At 35.2% G+C, this 20,768-nt stretch overlaps 1 protein-coding gene across 2 annotated transcripts in view; it reads left to right on the top strand.

Moving 5' to 3' along the window:
* The window catches only part of VEGFC (vascular endothelial growth factor C), a 120,336-nt gene that overhangs the window by 92,378 nt on the left and 7,190 nt on the right, over positions 1–20,768 (top strand). For both annotated transcript variants that reach the window (XM_025386743.1, XM_025386742.1), the window contains exon 4: positions 5,895–6,046. In XM_025386743.1, coding sequence (XP_025242528.1) covers positions 5,895–6,046 — 152 coding nt within the window. The remainder of the gene's footprint in view (positions 1–5,894; positions 6,047–20,768) is intronic.

Genomic DNA, 20,768 nt, shown 5'->3' with positions numbered 1-20,768 from the left:
TTTTTTTTTGAGACGGAGTCTTGCTCTGTTGCCCAGGCTGGAGTGCAGTGGCGCAATCTCGGATCACTGCAAGCTCCGCCTCCCGGGTTCACGCCATTCTCCTGCCTCAGCCTCCCGAGTAGCTGGAACTACAGGCGCCCGCCACTGCGCCCGGCTAATTTTTTCTATTTTTAGTAGAGACGGGGTTTCACCATGGTCTCGATCTCCTGACCTTGTGATCCACCCGCCTCGGCCTCCCAAAGTGCTGGGATTACAGGCGTGAGCCACCGCGCCCGGCCAAATTACCGTTTTTTATATGTCCTTTTGATCTTCTCCAAAACCAGCAGCTGGTATTATATGCCTAAAGTATACATCAGACTCCATAATGAATTGTATTATTACAACTTTTTTTGTGTCCTACATTGGATACAAGTTAATATCATTTATTGTTCCAGAACAATTCACTTTATTTTATAAAACTGTTTTAGAAAAATTATAGTTTTCAAAATATCAAATTATAATAGATTATATCATCAGTTAAATACATCATCATCAATCAGTATTTACTAAATAAACATACATACTTGGAGTTATTAGCTAGTGCTGAACATAATACATAAAGTTTATGCTCTATGAACTTAAATGTAGAACAGAAAATACTATTATATACACAATAAAGCACAAAATAGTCTGACAATAGTATCATGATTCATGTTTTCTTAAAATAATCTACTTACTGTTTCAAACATTGATATGTTTAGATAGATCTAAACTCTTTTGAGAGAAAATTCTAGTTACTGTGTTAGTTCAGATCATTATTTAATGGCAAGAACAAATTGCATAATGGAATTAAACTCCAGTGTTTATGGTAAGCTATTTGGTATTTCAGAAATTCTACCATAGTATCTCTTTCTGTGTATATGTATTTTCTCATTCACCCTCACCATGAGATTTCTTTTTTTTTTTCCTTTTTTCTTTTTCTTTTTTCTCTTTTTTTGGAGAGGGAGTCCACCTCTGTTGCCCAGGCTGGAGTGCAGGTGCAGTGGCACAATCTGGGCTCACTGTAACCTCCGCCTCTCAGGTTCAACAGATTCTCCTGCCTCAGCCTCCCAAGTAGCTGGGATTACAGGCATCTGCCACCCCACCTGGCTAATCTTTGTATTTTTAGTAGAAACGGGGTTTCACCATGTTGGCAAGGCTGGTCTTGAAGTCCTGACCTCAAGTGTTCTGCCCACCTCAGCCTCCCAAAGTGCTGGGATTACAGGCGTGAGTCACCACAGCCGGCCCTCACTGTTAGGTTTCTGATCAGCTGCATAGAGGCAAGGTCATTACTGATGACTGTTATCCTGAGATTCTAGCAAGGAGCTTGATATCATGTAGGTACTCAATAAATAGTTATTGAAAACTAAACAAGGAAAAGATTTTAAATAGAAATTTTAAAATTTGGAATTTCTTTAACAAAAATTTAAATCTTGGCTGATGTGAATGATGATAAAGAACAAGAGGAAGAAGAGGAGGAAGAGAAATCCAAAGACTACACTGAAATCACCATTATTATTATCCCTATTTTATAGGTAATGAAATGGACGCTTGGGGAAGTTGGGTAATTTTTCCAAGTCTCAGAAGTAGTAAATTGAAGATCCAGGACTCTAATTAATGTCTGTTTCTCAAGACTAAGTAAACTCTTGTTTATTCTTACATATTTAGTGGAGCAGGGAAGTTGCCAGTGATTTGAAAAATGATATGTATTTATTTTGGTAGGGGAACATGCGAGTTTATAATGCACTTCTAATTATTATTTTGTCAGTTCAAAAATGTATATTTTTTAAGCATATAGTATCTAATTAGGAAAAAATGCTTATGGAAATTCTTAGTAACATAGGGATTAAATATAGCTATGTAAAAATTAACAAAGGGGTCTGTAAACAAGAAAATAGAATTTACTATATTTTTTGAAAAGGCAGTCGAAACTGTAATCATTTATACATGATAACAGTAAGTCAATCAATATACACACATGAGACCAGTACAGAAAGAATCTGAAAAATTGAAGAAGCCTCTTTAGTATATGACAAGAGCTAGTATAGGTACAATTACATCTTAATACATACCCAGACAGCATACTCCCAGTAGATATTACTAATTTTCCTGAAGTTGATAGATAAATAAAACTCAATTATCAAGACTCTTTCTACTTTTAATATTATCAAAGGTATCTTTCTCTGGACTCTTAAAATTTTTTCACACTGGTGTCAAGTAGCAGGTCAAAATTTGGGGATAGAGGATGTGTTTCAAGCGAAGAAAAAAAAATTTTAACTTTAATTTTTCAGTCTCTGTTCCTTTTGATAAAATTAACTGAATTCAGCCTGCAAATTGCCTCTGAGACACATAAAACAGAAATGAGACATCAGTTATTAAGATTTTGATTTTTATTCCTTTATTTTATGTTTTGATTTCCTTTATTTCCTTTAAGTAGTTAAACTGCAATAAAATTTTCCTCTCCAACTGTACTTCCATTTTACCACTTATAAAAGTCTTCACCTTAGAGGGAAAGACAGTTCTCTAAACAGTGATTTGGTTTTAGTGCTGTTTTACCTGCCTCCTTATTCTTTTAGGCAGTATATTCAAAAACACATTTCTTGTAGCCTTTGAAAGCATAGAGCCACACTTAGTTTTCCAGGAAGATGCTTTCTTAATGTGAATTAGCTATTCTTCATCTCACCAGAACGTTCTTCAAAGCTGCTGTTTCTGAATTCATGCTTGGTACCCACGGGTGGATCCTGATTTGTGAACGTTATCTACCTAGGCGTGGATGAGGTCTCTCCATGATCACTGATACTGCTCACTGCAATCTGTCTACCATTTGGAAAACAGGCTGGGGCAGAATTTGGAAGGGCAGCCATCAGTGGGAGCAGGAATGATGCTACCAAGGGTTAGGGGTGGGAAAACATAAAATCTTCTACAATGGCTGTTAGTATCTCAAATAATGCCTTACCTTCACTATCAGGCTCTGTCCTGCCTGGTTTCACTGGAGACAGTGCCAAATCCTGCAGTGCTTACTTATTTGTTTATGCATTGCTATAAAGGAATACCTAAGACTGGGCAATTTATAAAGAAAATAGGCTTAATTGGCTTATGGTTCTGCAGGTACAGGAAGCATGATGCTGGCATTTGCTCACCTTCTGGTGATGTCTCGGGAAGCTTGCAGTCTTGGTGGAAGGAGGTGCTGGTGCGTCACATGGCCAGAGTGTGAGCAAGAGAGGGAAGGGAGAGGTCCCAGACGCCTTTAAACAACCAGCTCTGGCATGAACTAACAGCAAAATCTCACTCCTTACCAAGGGGATGGTGCTAAGCCATTCATGAGGAATCTGGTCCCATGACCCATTCGTCTCCTGCCAAGTCCCACCTCTAACATTGGGAATCACATTTCAACATGAGATTTGGAGGAGAAACACATCCAAACCATATCAGATTACAAACACTGTGTGTATAAGCACAATTGTTTCTGCTGGTCTGAGCCACTTGAGCCCTTTCCCTCTAGTCACATGGAGTACCTCTTCTTGTCTCCCATACCCACTGCTGCTTCCTTCCTATAGCCCCTGCCCTGCCACAGCCCTTGGAACCACACCAGGTGCTGGTTTTCTCCTGTCAATTCCTGTTATATTTGATTTCCCAGAGACATGTGGCCCTGTGACCACATACACCTGTTTGAAGCTCTCCCCTGTTTCTCTGGCACCCCTTGACAGTCTCCCCTCCTGATGCTCCATCATTGTTATGCTTCTTCCCAGACATATTCACTAGTTCCTTTGCCTTTTCCCATCTCATAGATGTTCCTGTGCCCCGGGTTTCTATTCTTAGACATTTTCTCGTTTCATTTAGAGTGCTCATCAAGTAATCTCATCAATGTCCAAGACTCCAATTACAGCTTAAATGTTCATGACTTTTCAGTGGCTCTCCTAAACTCACACATATGTGACTGCCTACTAGATCTAAAATCTTAGGTACACCTTCCTACCATCTACATTATTACAGAGCTTAAATAATCAAATTATAAATTATACAAATATAAAAAATAAGTAATTTTATGTTTATTAAAAATTGCTTCTTTTTAAAACCACTTTATATGTCTTCTATAGTGCTAGTTCTTAATACAGATTCCATAGATATCTTAAAAGATAGAAAAATTGTAGCTTATGAAGACACTGCAGAATTCTCTCTTAAAATAGGTATATATCGAGCAAAGGATTACTGGCATTGCAGCATTTCACCTAATCAAAGATCTTATCCAATCTGTGTAAATGAATGTCTTCTTAGAGGACAAACTGGTCAAAATCATAATAGTGGCATATGTTGAGGCCACATAGTGTAGTTATCTACACAGAACTGACAGTATTGTGGAGAATACCTAGAATCTTGAGAATTTATACAGATAGTAATAACTTACATCTGTATAGCAAATAATATACATATCAGATTCATTTAGCTTGTATAATCCTTGTAATATCCTGAGAATAATGAGTCAGATGCTATCCTCAGTTTACTGGTTATCCAAAAAAAAAAAAAAAAAAGCTTGGAGAAATTAAATGAATTTTCCAAATTTATACTATTTATAAATGGGAGAGCTAACGAAAGTCACCTGTCTGGGTGTAACCCTGTACCTATTTCTTCTAAAGCATACTGTGTGTATCCCAAGAAAGTAGCTAAATTTTTTAATAAATGTATAAGGAATGCATCTTGAATGAAGACAATATGCATTTTATAATTTAGATATTTCCGTATTTCATTATTCAGAATTCATTTTAAAAGTCTCCTTGTTGGTGTGGACGAAAGTGGCAACTAATCCTATCCCATAAATATTTTCAATGGTCTTCAGCTGATGGCGTGAAATTTCAGCAAAGGCCAAGTCACGAGGCTTTGAAGTTTGTCATCTTTTTTGTCACTGCTCAGATTGCCATGAAGACACCAAGTAATACATGAATCAATTATAGTTAAATGACCCAAGTTGATCTTATCAAGCAGTTAGTGGGCAGGATTTCACTTTTACCATTTTTACTGGTAATTTAGAGTGTAAGAACCCTAGGAATTTAAATCTACTTAGTTTTACTTAATCAATGATGTATTTGTATATTTACTTTAAAACATTGTTTTTGGAGAAGGAAGAGAAAAAGAGAAGTTCTTCATCCATAAATAAGGTGTTCAGAAGGAGACCAGTTAAACTAAATTTTGACTATAATTCAGAATTGTGTAAAATTTCCTACCTTATTTCAAGTTCATTGTTTTCATAATGACTTTATCAAGATAGCAGAAACATGGCTTTATCTATTAAATTATAAATGTGTTTTTTTCTTTTAAACATAATCAGTTTATAAGAAATAAATATAAAACTACATTGAGGTAGAAATTTAGTAAAAATTAACTCTACATCTATGTAACTTATGTCTGTGTATTCAGTTTATTTAAAGTAGGACATAACCAAGCATTTCTGGGTTGTGTGGCCAATAGCTTTGCTCTTAAATCACAAAGATGCTTCTGTGTGTGACACTTTTAAAATCCCTGGGATATTTTAAATGTTCATGTCCAAGAATCTATAACTTTGAAACAGTTCTTTTTTCTTGAACACATTGGTCTGTCACATCTCTGCTCTGTAATCATTAGTTGGTTATCCTAATTCTAATACGCTTCATAACTAGTGACATAAGATAAACATATGGAGTATTTATTACTCTGATAAAAGATACTGGTTAGGAGCAAGTCAGTTTTTACTTTGTAATCATAAAAAACATAGCGTCCTGCATACATTATTCAGTATTACTTATATAGAGCTAATCTCACTCTTTTTTGGACTCCAGTATTAACCATAAAAGTGCTTTATAGCATCTATATAATTTTTTCTTCTTTTTGTCCCTTCTTTGTAGTTATTTGAAATTACAGTGCCTCTCTCTCAAGGCCCCAAACCAGTAACAATCAGTTTTGCCAATCACACTTCCTGCCGATGCATGTCTAAACTGGATGTTTACAGACAAGTTCATTCCATTATTAGACGTTCCCTGCCAGCAACACTACCACAGTGAGTATGAATTAAATCCATTTTTTCTGCATCCTCTACTAATATTACATTATTTTCAAGTAAACATAAGTTTATTAAAATAACCTTTGTGAAATTTACTATAACATACTCTGCTTTGTGAAATTTACTATGACAAAACAAAGACAAAATTTAGTATAGTATACCATGAAAATAAACTGAAAATTAAAATTCAGTGGGAAGCGCATTTTAGAGGCAAAGTAATTCACAAAATAAAAGAAGTATGTCTGTGAAATAAAACACATTCCACCAGTGTTCATAAAATATCAGTAAGGTAGCTTAATTGATTTAACATCCCTGAAATCAGATATGCTAACTCATAAATCATATTAAAGCTCAAAACATTTCAGCCTTGATAAGATTTTAGGCCAAAACAAAGTAAATGTAAATAATTTTATATCTATTAGCATTCAGTTGCTTTCTTCAATCTTAAATATAAAAATATATATGTGTGTGTATATATATGTATATATACCTCCATGTTTCTTATTTCAGCAAGATTTGAATAGTGAAATAGTGATTAATTACTTGAAAAAAATTCTCTTAATATCATTTCAAATTGATATTCAAACCGTTATTTGTTATTCAGGTTTCCTTTCCATCTTTTTTTTTTTTTTTTTTTTGGGGGGGGAAATGGCCGCATATACTTCATGTGATCATATAGGAGAACATATATGTTCTCCTATATGATCATGTTCTGACCCTGTGAATAGTTGATTATGAATTCATATGCATTACTACATAAGACCTGAGAGCTTTCTGCCCCAAAGTAGGGATGCAACCTTTGTTCCTTAGGATATGCAGTGCATGTGGATGAAACTTACATAACTCTAACATTTGTAACAAATGTATAAATAAATTGATCAAAAAACGTATATATTACAAAAAAATTCAGAAAACCTTGCATTTTTTAAAGACTCAACAATAAATGTAATATGCAAACCATGGTCTTCCTCACTGAATCAAGTTGTACTGCTCTGCTTAGTGTGGCAGATGGGAGACGCCTTGTTTATCCAGGGACAGTTTAGGAAAACCTGGAGGATAGCCTTCTTTGAGTGACAGAGATCTGTCTCCTTTTACGTGAGAAAGCAAAGATCTTCCATTTATGAATATATGTATGCTAATACAAGCAAGAGACCACTACCACCTGAACTCAAGAGGATGCTGTATGTGCAGTTTCATCCCCGCAGGCCCGAGAGTTCTGTTCACGTTCCTCAGCCCTGAGCAGAAACCCTTAGTGACTCCTTCATTCTGAGAGTTTTAGCCATTATCTCCATACTCATGGTTTCCAAAGTGGCATTTGAAGATCTAACCATATTTTTGACTTATGATATTTTATCTAAATATATCTTCTATTGCTATATTTGTAATTATATTAGCTGTAAGTACAAAGAGAAAGACTTGTTAAATCCTTTATTTCTACCTTCTTCATGGCAGTGTTTTTTCATTTTCTTTGAGGCCTTGGAATCACAGCGTTGTCATTATTTCTTCTTCTTCTATTCCATCTAAACACGATTGATTAGTTTGGAGGAGGAGGAGATATGTGTTCCAAGCTAAACTTATATTTCATTTCATTTCCATCACTGCCATTATCATCCACTTCATTATGCATGTCTTTGATTTAATGCAGTGATATTCATACTAATTTTCAAGCATCAAGTCTTTCTCCTGTTGTATAATGTCACTGTTTTATGAAGTAAGCTTTAAAAGGCATCATTTCATTCATCTCACCAGAAACAGTGATTTTCAATTGCTCAAAGAACTGAGCACAAATTTCTCACCATCCTATTCTGGTGTCAGCCTTCCTTTCTTGTTTTGTCTTCCATTATTCACCCAGTCTGTGTTTCACCAAGTCCTCTTCCCAGAACAGCAAGCTCATTTCCTGCTTTGTATCTTGTTTCTGTTCTGGCCCTGGCTTGTTTTCTGCCTTTCCAAAGCCCTCTCCATTTCTCAGAGTTCAGGTAAAGGTCTTTCTCCTGCATTTGTCTTGTCTAAATACCACAGCCACCTTTGCTTCTTGAATACCCATAGCACTCACTGAATTAACTTCATCCTCACGTGGCTTTATCAGGGTCTGCAAATGTTGCACGTGGAACTGGATTATGAGAGTGTTTCCAGTAAGTTTATGTCCTCTGCAACATTCAGCTAACAATACTCAAAAATACTTGAGCCGTTCCTGTGCTCTCAGCCCTTTACCTGCATTGTCTGATTTAACCCTTAACAAAATCATCTAGAAGGTCAGCAGCAGCATTTGCCTGATTTTACAGATGAAAGAGGAAATCACACTCCAAAGCTGTTGGCTAAACAATGTACATAAATGCTTGTTAAATAAAATAACTTATTTCCTGGATGCATTTTATAGCATTTGCCATGTTTTCATTATTCATATAATGAAATTATATGAATTTTATAGCATTTGCCATGATTACTTATTCATATAACAACTATCCTATACACTAGTTGAGGTCAAGAAGAGACAGGAAGCTACAGCAAAAAAAGCCTGAGTCTTAGAGTAAGCCATATCTGATTCTGAATTCAGATTTGCCACTAATTCATTCTTTATGATCGGCTAGGTGTTTTATGGCTCTGAAACTCAGTTTACTTATACATAAACTGTAAAGATGTAAAGAGGATTGAATGAAGTACTGAATGCTTATGCAATGCTTAGCAGAGTGTCTGGTATCCAGAAGGTAGTCATTAAAGGGCAGATTTATTATTACCATTAATATCCAAGTCTGATTCATTTCCTCATCCATGTGTTTTCCAGTATTTTTAAAACCACTATTTACAGTAAGAAATACATTTTATATTCCAAACCAGGATGTGTGATATACACACACATAGTGTGTGTCTGTGTATATATATATATATATATGTCAATATTAGAGAGTTTTAAATTAGATAGCTAGATAACTTCACATGTAATTAGTTATGTGTAAGCATAAAACTAAAACAAATTATCATTTAAAAGTATTGTCCTTAATTATAGTGCTGCTCAAGCTTTCTCATTATCACAACCCCAAGGATCCTTTTATAAACATTTTTTTCCTAATCACTTTCCCCATAAAATTTTAATATCACAAATATACTCTGTCCCTCTTTACACTATATGTATATCTGTGCTTTATATATAAAAAGGAAGTATGAAGTTTACTTTTCTATTCAATGTAGGGTTAAAAGACAAAATAAAATGTTTAAGTTAACATTTAAATTAAAAATTTTTAATCTCTTAACAGCTAACATAAATTTATAATAGTAATTGCCAAGAAACTTAAGGTAATCTATTTACTTATATAAATTGTAATATTTCAAATTACATATGCAAAGTAGCAATTGATATGAACATATAATGCAGATATAATAATTTATAAAATCATTCAAAATCACTATTTTTCCAGCAAAAGTAAAATACTTTTTTAAATAACTTCTTTAAAAATGTTCGGAGAGCTTAACTATTAACTTTGCTCAGTACGAGAAAACAACTTTTAACTTATATAGCTGATGAATATTAATTTAGATATTGCCAACTTTTTCTTTACATCATTTGACATGTAATGGTATGACTAACATTTGTAGAATTAATAATAAGATATAAATTATTATTATTTAATTCTCAAAGCTCCAGTCACACACGAAAACACCAAGGACCAAGCATAAGCAGTATCCACAGGACAACCAATGGCAGCCAATAGGCCCACATAGGTACCACTTAGTAAATGACTTTGAAATCACTCAGTCAGTGAAGAGAAAATCCTCCAGTCACAGCCATCTAGTCACCATCATTTCATAGCTCATATATTGCAAACACTTGGGGTATGTTCCATTGCCAATGCTGTTCGTTTAATGGCCAAGAAAATCGAAGAGAATTTAAGTATTAAGGAATATTATTTTTTTGGGTTTTGGAAAGACAAAAATCATTGAGATACTAAGATTTCAGCCCCACCCCGGCCTCATACCCAATTTTTACCCCCTTAGGGATGATTTTACTCCCTTTATGAATATTTGCCATATTACATGTGATATACCCAAATGTTTTTTCTTTTCTGTTTTTCTTCATGAAAATATTGGTCTCAACCCATTATGAATTATGGCCCACAATTTAATAAAAACTACACTAGTGATAATATATATATGATGGACATGTAACTATGTTATGAAATTCTAACATTAGTTAAGATTTAAGAGGAACAGTCACCACCACAGTGACTAAAATTAAAAACACTGACAAAAACAAGTGTTAGAATGTGGTGCAACCAAAACTCATATGTCATCAATGGGCATTAAAATTGTTCAATCATTTTGCAAAACAGTTGACAGTTTCTTGTGAATTTAACAGGTACATGTTTATACACAATAACTTGTATACAAATGTTCTTTATTAGTCAATAACTGGAAACAACTCAAATGCCCATGAAAGATGAGTGGATTAACACATTTTAGTATATGCATACAGTGGAACATTGCTGAGCAATGTAAAAAGAATGAACATAAAATGATCTCAGAGACATTAAGTTGAGTGAAGTAAGCTAGGCTAAAAGAGTACATGCTGTATGATTTGATTTACATGAAGCCCTTAAAAAAGGCAAATGTACTCTAGAGTGAGAGAACACAATTCAGTGTGTGTTTTGTGTTTGAGGATGTGGATTGGGATTGACTAGGAAGGGGCAAAAGAAACATTGTGAGGTGTTGGAAATATTCTATATTTTGATTGTAACAGTAGTTAATGTGGATACATAAGCTTATGAAAAGATGATAAATTCAAACTAGCATTTTATTATATGCAAATTACTCCCCAATAAAATTGATTGTTGAAAAGCCTAGAAAAAAAATACCTTATTAAGCATAATTTTTAAAGTAGTTTAGGTTTAAAATAGTAGATTTCTCTTTTTTTTTTTTTGAGTTGGAGTCTCGCTTTGTCAACCAGGCTGAAGCACAATGGCGCGATCTCGGCTCACTGCAACCTCTGCCTTCTGGGTTCAAGCAATTCTCTGCCTCACCCTCCCAAGTAGCTGTGATTACACTTGCCCGCCACCATGCCTGGATAACTTTTGTATTTTTAGTAGAGATGGGGTTTCACCATTCTGACCAGGCTGGTCTTGAACTTCTGACCTCATGATCCACCCGCCTCGGCCTCCCAAAGTGCTGGGATTACAGGCGTGAGCCCCCACGCCTGGCCAAAATAGTAATTTTTTTAAAACTTTTACAATAACATGTTAAGTCAAATCTTTTATTCATTAGGGAGAGAGATTTCCCAGAGTCATCCATAAGCTGTACGTTGATTCACTAAGATAAGGAACACTTCTAGATCCTGTTAGAGAAGAAAAAGATGCACTTGGCTGGCTCTGAACTTAGAGCACGTAGAGTCAAGTAAGAACAACAAATATTATAGTTACATTATTATTGTTTTATTTTACTAAATATTACAAAGCACCAAGCCTCTGCCACACATTGCTTCATGCTCATACAAATACTGCTGGTGGCTCCATTCTTGATACACATCACATAGTACAGGGCTGAAGGGTATGGATGCTGTAGGTGGCTTCCAGTTTTGAGAATGTATTCTCTGATTTCTCTTTGAGTTTGAGTAGGTTCTCTAAACTTTGTTGTGACACATTTTTTTTATCTACAAAAGAGCACATAAGAATGTTATGTATAACATCATACAGTATAATATTTATAAGCTAATCTTCACTGAAATCAATCTGTTCAATAACATTATACCATATTATATATTAATCTGATATTGTATAATAGCATAATGTAATACTAATAACTCCTAACTCAAGGATGTTGTGATTTTTATAACCAGCAATCCATGTTAAATATTAGCACAGCCTAAAACATAATAAGCATTCAATAAACGATTGCTGCTATTTTTACTAACATCCTACAAATTCAGAAATTGAGTCTTAGAAATGTTAATGTGTACAATGCTAAGCAGCCAGAAAACTGCCAAGAAAAGATAAAAATTAAAATCATTTTATTTCTGACACCCATGTGTTCCCCCCCATATCTTCCAGCATTTCTAGTATTTACAGAAAAACTTTCAAGTCTCAATATCAGAAAGTATCATAAAAGCCAGAGGAAGTAGCAATTCTCTCTAGCAGACACAGTTAGATACCAATTTTCATATTGATGTTCTCACAGATTATTTTTTCCAATTATTTCCTCTCATATTTTCTTCAAATTGAACTCCATGTATTTCCATGGGCCCTTGAGTAGAGACTGTCTTTTCATGGAGGGAGCCATTTGTGATTAAGCAGTGATCCCCTAGATTTTCCTGCTTGGTAGTAGTGTTTATTTATTCATTCATGAGACATTTATGCCAGGTCTCTGACTCCATAACACTGTACTAGGAAATGTGGGGTACTCTTAAAATGAATAATACAATCCTTTAGCTAAAAGAATTCATGCACCAGAGTACAAACAAACGTATTATTTCTAATATAATAAGTGTCTAAAACACTATGCTGTACTTCATTCACTCATTCAACAAATAGCATTTGTGTTTCTGCTGGGTACTAATAAGGTGCTAGACCATAGAGATAGAAAGATACATAGAATTGTTACTCTGGAAGAAATTCCATTCTGGAGCCAGGCATGTAAACATACGACTGAAAACAGTGAAATAAGTGCGATGAGGAAGCGTCCTGGAGACATGGCTACAGAAGAGAGGGTATACATGAGTCTGGAGAGGTCAACAGAATCACATATGACAGCCTAGGATGGGCTCTTTCTTAAAGTCTCTTGAGAACCACTAAAAATATATATGCAGAGATGTGGTATCTGCAGTTTTGTATTATAGAAAGAACAGCCTGGTGGCAAGGGAGTATGTGGATTAGAGGAAGCAAAACGGGAGGTGGAAAAATTCAGGAGTAATCTTTTGAAATAATCAAAGAGAGAAATAATAAAGATGGTGGCCATGGCAGTGGATATGGGGATGGAAAGAAAAGAGGTGGAAAAGACATTAGACATATAGGAACGCATATGACTTGGGAACCGCATATGGGGAATGGTAAAGAGGGAGAAGTTGAGGATGAAACTGTATGGATGACATTCAAAAGACAAGGAGCACCTGTTCATAGGAGGAACTAAGGAGAACGGAGTTTTTACACATTAGCTTGAGTGCTTGTAATATTTGTAAGACATCAAAGTGCTAGAGCAATTGGAAGAGATGACTTCAACCAAAAGAAATATAGGAAGTAAGAAGACAAGAGGAACCACAGATGAAACTGTGGGGAAATCAATATTTAAGAAACAGTAATTGGTAGAGCAGACACAATAATCTGGAGAAACAATCTGTACAGGAGACTGAGAAGAAGCAATCAGAACAATCAGAATAACAACAGAGAGAGAGAGAGACCACAAAAGCCAGTAGAGACATGAGTTCAAGGAAGGAAGAACTGGTAAGAAGTGCCAAATATTAGAAAGGTTCAAGAATGACTGGGACTTACTCTATTAGCTGAACAGCATGAAATGTAGATGTTTATTTACTAATAACTTACCATAATCTGGGCACAGAGAGGGAGAATGTGTTTTGAGAAAGGGGGAGAGAAAGCAAGAGAGTGAAAGAAATTCGCATTTACACATGAGAAACTAAATCAGAAAGGGTAAGTAGATTTCCCCAATGTCACACAACTAAAAAAGTTGCAAAGCAGAGATTCGAACTAAATTTGTTGGAATACAATCCATTTCTTTTGAGTTATGGTTATTACTGCATTTTTATTGTTTTTAATTGATACATAATTATACATATTTATGGGGTATATGTGATATTTTGATACATACATATAATGTGTGATGGTTAGATCAGGATATTTTGGATATCCAGCACCTCAAACATTTATCATTTCTTTGTGTTGTAAACATTTTAAATCTTCTAGCTATTTTGAAATATATAATAAAATGTATTAACCATTGTTACCCTGCTGTGCTATGGAATACTAGAACTTGTTTCTTCTATGTAACTGTACTTTGGTATGCGTTACCAACCTCTCTTCATTCCCCCCACAACTGACCCACCCTTCCCAGCCTCTGGTAACCATCATTCTACTCTTTACATCTGTGAGATTCACCTTTTGGCTCTCATAAATGAGTGAGAACATGAGATATGTGTCTTTCTGTGCCCAGCTTATTTCACTTAACATAATAGCCTCCAGTTCCATCCATGTTGATGCAAATAGCAAGACTACATTCTTTTTATGGCTAAATAGTACTCCATTGTATATGTATACCACATTTTCTTTATGATTGGCTTCTATAAATTAAAAAATATCAAATACCAAGGGCAAAACAAAAACAAAACAAAAAAGTGCCCTTCTACCAAAATTTGAAATGTAACAACTATCTTGTCATATTTACTAAAGATACAACCCAAATCCCCAGTCATCATTCTTCACTCTTTATTCCCAGAAGTAACCACCACTCGAACATTGTATTATTCTCACTCTTCTCTATTTTTATGGCACTGGATGTATTAACATACCAGGAGATATTATACAGTGCAGCTTTGAGTGTTTTGTATTTTAAGTTAAAATGTTGGCATTGCTTTTTTTCTCTTGAGATTATGTTTTACAGATACAGTCATATTGCTATCTATAGACCCGGTTTACTCATTTAATAACTATATAGCATTCCATTAAATAAATAAACACAAGTTTTTATGTTTTTTTTTTTTATTCTGTGACAATGTACTATAGGGAAGTCAACACACACTACAGATTAGCAAGAGTACAATCAAAGAGGAGAGAGTGGAGTCAAATAGACAAGGACCTTGAAGTTAATAGTGCTAAATTTATTAGTTACTTGGTTAGCATGGACAATGTTCCTAAAGATGTAAGAAAATAACACGTTCTGAGGACAGTTAATAAACCAGATTAATTTGGATCTTGAGCTGTGAAAGCAATTGGATATTAAATGAAAAGACAATGCTGTGATTCTAAAGCTTTGAGCACCAGCCTAGGGAATGTCACCTATTCTGTAGAGGTATTAGGGGAGCAGAGGTTGTTTCTGGGTAGAGGAATGAATGACAAGACAAATGTTCAGCATAGCCAAGAAATCTTGAATTATTTTTAATGGATAATAAATACAGAAGATAGGTATTATTGCAATTTGGAAGACAGTCACATTATGGTGGAAAAGAGAAAAAGGATGGAAAAAGATGAGAAAAAAATGAATAAACCTAGCCTGAAGGCTAATTTGCCTATTTATTTATTTGCTGCCTTTTATTTCTTTTATTAAGATGTTGACATTGTTTACTCAGTAAAAGTTACTTGCTTGCAAGAAGTTACACTTACTAGGGTTTGTTTAAGAAGATTTTATTCTTATGAGAATACATCTTATTTCCAAGGAATAGAGTAGATTTATAGCCAAGGAAACCTTTGATTTGGAACTTGAGGTCTCAGTGTCTTTGGTCTATTAATCTTTAACAGATCCTCAGTCCAAATGCCTAGATATTTAAATATCCATGAGTTTTACTTTTAGCCATAATGCTTCACTCTTTCCTTTTCAATTTGAAGGTTATACATCATCGCTTCACCAAAAGAGAATGAAGCAAAATAGCATAATAACATTAATTTAATAACTATCAGAGCAGAAATGGAGAGATAGCTCAGCTTCCAGTTAATTGGACCACAGTCTTGTACTAAATTATCAGAAACTACCGTTTTTCAACATTTTAAAATATGCATCTTTAGTCAGCCCTAAAATTATCCTCTTTGCCAGTTCAAAATCTTTATGTCCATATGCAGTTATTTTTGAAATCATAAGTCATATGTCTGTTCATCCTCTTTCCTACAAAGCTCATTATGTAAACCTTGTCTCACACTTCAAAGGATCACCTGTTGATATGAATGGATTTACCAGTGGAACTCAGGAAAGAGATTCCAGGCTGTGAGCATTACTGTTTTTCTAAAGGGAAGGTAACTTTGATATATAGTTTGCCTGCCTTTGTACAGTTTTGTTTCTACCTTCTAAAATACAATAATTGAAAGCATCGCATTCCTATGACTTGCTGATAGATTGTGAGAAATAACAGCAAAATATATACAGCTGAGGAGATTGCATCAATATATCTCTGCACTGAGATTATGGCAGTGATTTGCCTAGAATTGGGTGCTATTAGATCAAAGATTGTCATAAAGTTTAAAGTTACATTCAACCAAACACATGGACAATTTTTGTTAATAAATATCATATTAGACCAGATTTACCAGTTGTTTTCTAAAATTTAATAGACGTTTTTTAACCATTTTGGTTTACAGAAAAAGCAGAAAGTATAGAGATTTTTCGTATAACATCTTATCCTCTTCCACGAATTTCCTCTATTTTTAACATCTTGCGCTAGCATGGTGCATTTGTTACAGTTGAGGAACCAGCACGGGCATGTTATTGTTAACTAAAATCCATAGCTTACGTTAGGGTTCCCTCTTTTTTGGGTGTAAGTTCTGTGGATTTTGACAAATGTATAAATGACATGTGTCTATCGTTACAGTATCATGAAGAATACTTTTACTGCCCTAAAAGTCTCCGTGTTCCACCTGTTCATTTCTCCCTCCCCTGTATTCCTGGCATCAACCAGCCACTTTGATGTCATATCAACTCTTATACCCTCATAACATGTTTTTATTGTCATCATTGTTTTGTTTTTGTTTTTCTGTTAATGACGTGTGGCTGTTACAAGGTAATAAGACCAGAGGCTGTTGTTGAAGGACGTTTTTTCTTAATTCCTGGTTGCTTATCCTTGAATTACATGACAAGCTGATAAATCCAGTTACCATGGAATTTCCATTGTTTCAACCTGCCAATACTTCTCTCAAGCTTGTATATCCAAGAAAATATAAAAAATAATAGAGCAGAAAATCACAAACTTCCATACTTATCCTACTCTCCCTGTGTCCCCATTCCCAGTTCTGGTGGCTTTCCAACTCAATTAAATCCTGTACTTAGCCAGTTGGTAACCACACAATGTGACATGTTTTATATCCAAGTCAGTCTTAGATTAGGTGAACTTTTGTATGTGGCAGATTACTGCTTAATTTATACTCAGACAAAAAGGAAAAAATTAAACATATAAACACGATTTTTTTTTTTTGAGAGTCTCATGCTGTTGCCCAGGCTAGAATGCAGTGATGTGATCTCAGCTCACTGCATCCTCTGCCTCTCGGGTTCCAGCGATTCTCCTGCCTCAGCCTCCTGAGTAACTGGGATTACAGGCACGTGCCACCACACCCGGCTAATTTGTATATTTTTAGTAGAGATGGGGTTTCGCCATATTGGCCAGGCTTGTGTCAAACTCCTGACCTCAGGTGATCTGCCCATCTCGACCTCCCAAACTGCTGGGATTACAGGCATAAGCCAGCATGCCCAGCCTAAACCCACGTTTTAAATTAATGCAATGATTGTATTAGCCTTTCAAATATTAAGACTGGCAAAATTGTTACAACTGTAAGTTTTCATTGATTCATCCTACTCACCATCTTTTTCTTTAATGTCTGAACAAACCCCAGCTCTGTCCACTGTTCTCCCTGTCAGTAGACTAATGGAACACGACCAAACAGTAGCACAACAGACACAAACACAAGTTCATGCGGAATCAATAAAAATCAATAGAACAGAAGATAAGTCTATGTGTTCTTCAATACATACTAATAAGCCTGTGCCTTTTTAACAATTTATATGAAACCTAAAATGTATGTATTTCTGATTTCTACCTGTAATACTGAAGAATTTACTTAATAATGTTGAATATAAAGGCCACTTTTACTTAACTACTTTCCATTCACTATTAACTGCTGTTTCCAAAGTATAAGCAATCAGTCTCTGTGTACATAGTCAAGTGTATACAAGCGTCAGGCATAACAAACTCAAGATGAACACGACAGTTCAAAGACATTTGGTACAAAATTGTTGAAGCATTTTTAGCCAGTGTTCTGTAGCTCTGACAATGAAAGAATATAGTTGCTCTTCCAGCTGCTATTCAGACAGAAAGCTTGGGCAAGAAGGGTCTGTATCTATATTCTTCCTAATATAATTACAGGTTTCAAGTTCAGATAACATCAGCAGTTGGCATTTGAAAACCAAAACCCTATTTTGCTATTTATCAAGATTGTTAATATAGTCAGATTTCGCTTGTTTCTTTTTCTTTTTTTTTTTTTTTTTTGAGTCGGAATCTTGCTCTGTCACTCAGGCTGGAGTGCAGTGGTGTGATCTCAGCTCACTGCAAGCTCTACCTCCCAGGTTCACGCCATTCTCCTGCCTCAGCCTCCCAAGTAGCTGGGACTACAGGCACATGCCACCATGCCAGGCTAATTTTTTGTATTTCTAGTAGAGACGGGGTTTCACCGTGTTAGCCAGGATGGTCTCGATCTCCTGACCTCATGATCCACCTGCCTCAGACCCCCAAAGTGCAGGGATTACAGGAGTGAGCCACCGTGCATGGCCTATTTGTTTCTTTAATAAAGTACAGAACATCCTGTTTGATAACCCACTGAATAACATGAAGATGTTCTGAAGGAGTATATGAGAGCTCATGGTACCTGCCTTGAAACATGGGTTTCACTAATGCTAGTGGCTCACACTTCCCATTGAACAAGACTAGGGGTAGGAAGGCTATTTGAGGGACACAGCTATGGAACCATAGGTGCCACATAGTAAGCCAAATTTTCATTTGCTGTATTGTTGTGAAAAACCTTATTAAAAGAGCTTCCAAAGAGAGTACTTGATTAATAATGCAGTTCATATCTATAGAAATAATTTGCTTTTCAAAAAAGTCCTCATGTGTTACAGTTGAATTCACATTAAATTAGTGTTACTCATTTTGAATGATCTGTGAAGTATTTTAAGAGAGATCTGGGAAAGTAAATCGATAAGTAGTTTAACATAAATCAAGGTGCAGTTAATTTTTCTCAGTTAGAAATATATTACAAAGATCCTGCCATTTGCAACAACATGAGATAACCTGGAGGAAATTATGCTGAGTAAAATAAGCCAGACATAGAAAGATGCATATTGCTGATCTCCCTTATATATGGAATCTAGGAAAGTAGAATTCATAGATACATAATAGAAGAGTGGTCACCAGCATCTTGGGGGTGGGGGACATGGGGAAATGTTAGAGGGTGACAACTTGCAGTTACAAGGTGAATATGCTCTGGAGACCTAACGTATAGTACAGCATAGTTACTCAATAGTATACTCACGACACCCTCCCACCCCCCGACACACACAGTAACTCTCTGAGGTATGGGTATGTTAATTAGCTTGATCATGGTAATCATTTCACAGTGTATACATATATACCAAAACATCACTTTGTATAACTTATATATGTACAATATTTATCAATCATACTTCAATAAAGCTGGAAAAATGCATGATTGTGTGTGTGTGTGTGTGTGTGTGTGTATGTCAAAGATTATAGCAGATTATAGCTCTTTGACAAAGAATAACATTTCAGCTCAGTTCTGACTAAGGCCAAACAAAAGGTGATAGCATGTTTTAGTTCCTTAAATGTGAATTTGAGGAGTCAAGAAATCTCCAAGTGTAGGAAAACCTCAGTGCCAAAAAGTGTGGAATATGAAAGAATCACAAAAATAGCATGCACAAAATAGCCTGCTATGATGTTCAAAGCATAAGAGCTAGTAATTATTAACCAACATTTAGAATATAATGTAGCAGAACATATTTGGAACACATTTATCTGTTAATATTTCCAAGGAGAGATAAACGCAAATAAGATTTTCTTTAACGTTAATTGTTCTTTAGTTTGAAAAACGCATATACTCATATTTTTGTCATCTGATTTTAACCAGCAAAAAGCAATAGTTGCCAAACCAAAGTCAAGTGAAGCTGTGAAAATAATTAATGAAACAAGTCTGGTAAAAAGCATCTTTATCCTTCATACATGTTATAGGCAGGATTGTGGTTGTGTCTGTGTGAGTGTGGTGGGGTCAGTCGGGGGATAGGAAAGTTAGTTTATTCACATGATTCTCAACGTAGATATACCTTGCAAATAATTGTGCAATTCCCTGCTTTGCGGACAAAATGTCTTTGAATCAATGTCTTTTATAAATACACTATACAAAAAAACATAACTATAAACCTTTAAAGCATTTATGCACTTTAAATTGAATTTAAAGTATTAAACACTTTAATATTCAGAACTAGAAGAGAAACTTCAGTAAGGAGAAATGCTTTGGAGATTAAAATGTAAAGGAGATAACCAAATTTTACTAAACCTTCTGTCCATCATAACCACATTTCCTTTCATTCTAAAATAACAATATTTTGAAACTTTTGACCCCCCCCCCATTTTTACATGAGAAATTTTAAATGCCAAGAACTTGCTCCTCACGTTTGAAGCAGGGTGCTTTCTTTAGGAACCAGTCTGTATCACATGCATTCTATTGGTTTGTATTTTATCATTTTTATTATATATCATTCTGTTACATTTTAAAATGCATTTCTGAGCCCATGTCATTGATTTCATGATTCATTAATGGGTTGCAAACAGCAGTTGGAATAGCACTGGTTTAGGTAGTGGCAGTATAAATCACATGTTGGTAAAGTGAAAGATGTCTTCCTACCAACACGGTATAATGACCACTTGATGCCAACATGGCAGTGTGTTACTTAAACCCTATATCAATCAACATTGAAGCAACGTGACCAAAATGGTTGTGCCATCATTTATAGAAGAAGATTG

This window comes from Theropithecus gelada, chromosome 5 (assembly GCF_003255815.1).
Source record: "Theropithecus gelada isolate Dixy chromosome 5, Tgel_1.0, whole genome shotgun sequence".
Lineage (NCBI taxonomy): Eukaryota > Metazoa > Chordata > Mammalia > Primates > Cercopithecidae > Theropithecus > Theropithecus gelada.
Note: the sequence above shows the minus strand (reverse complement) of the source record. Positions and strands in the feature narration are given on the sequence as shown.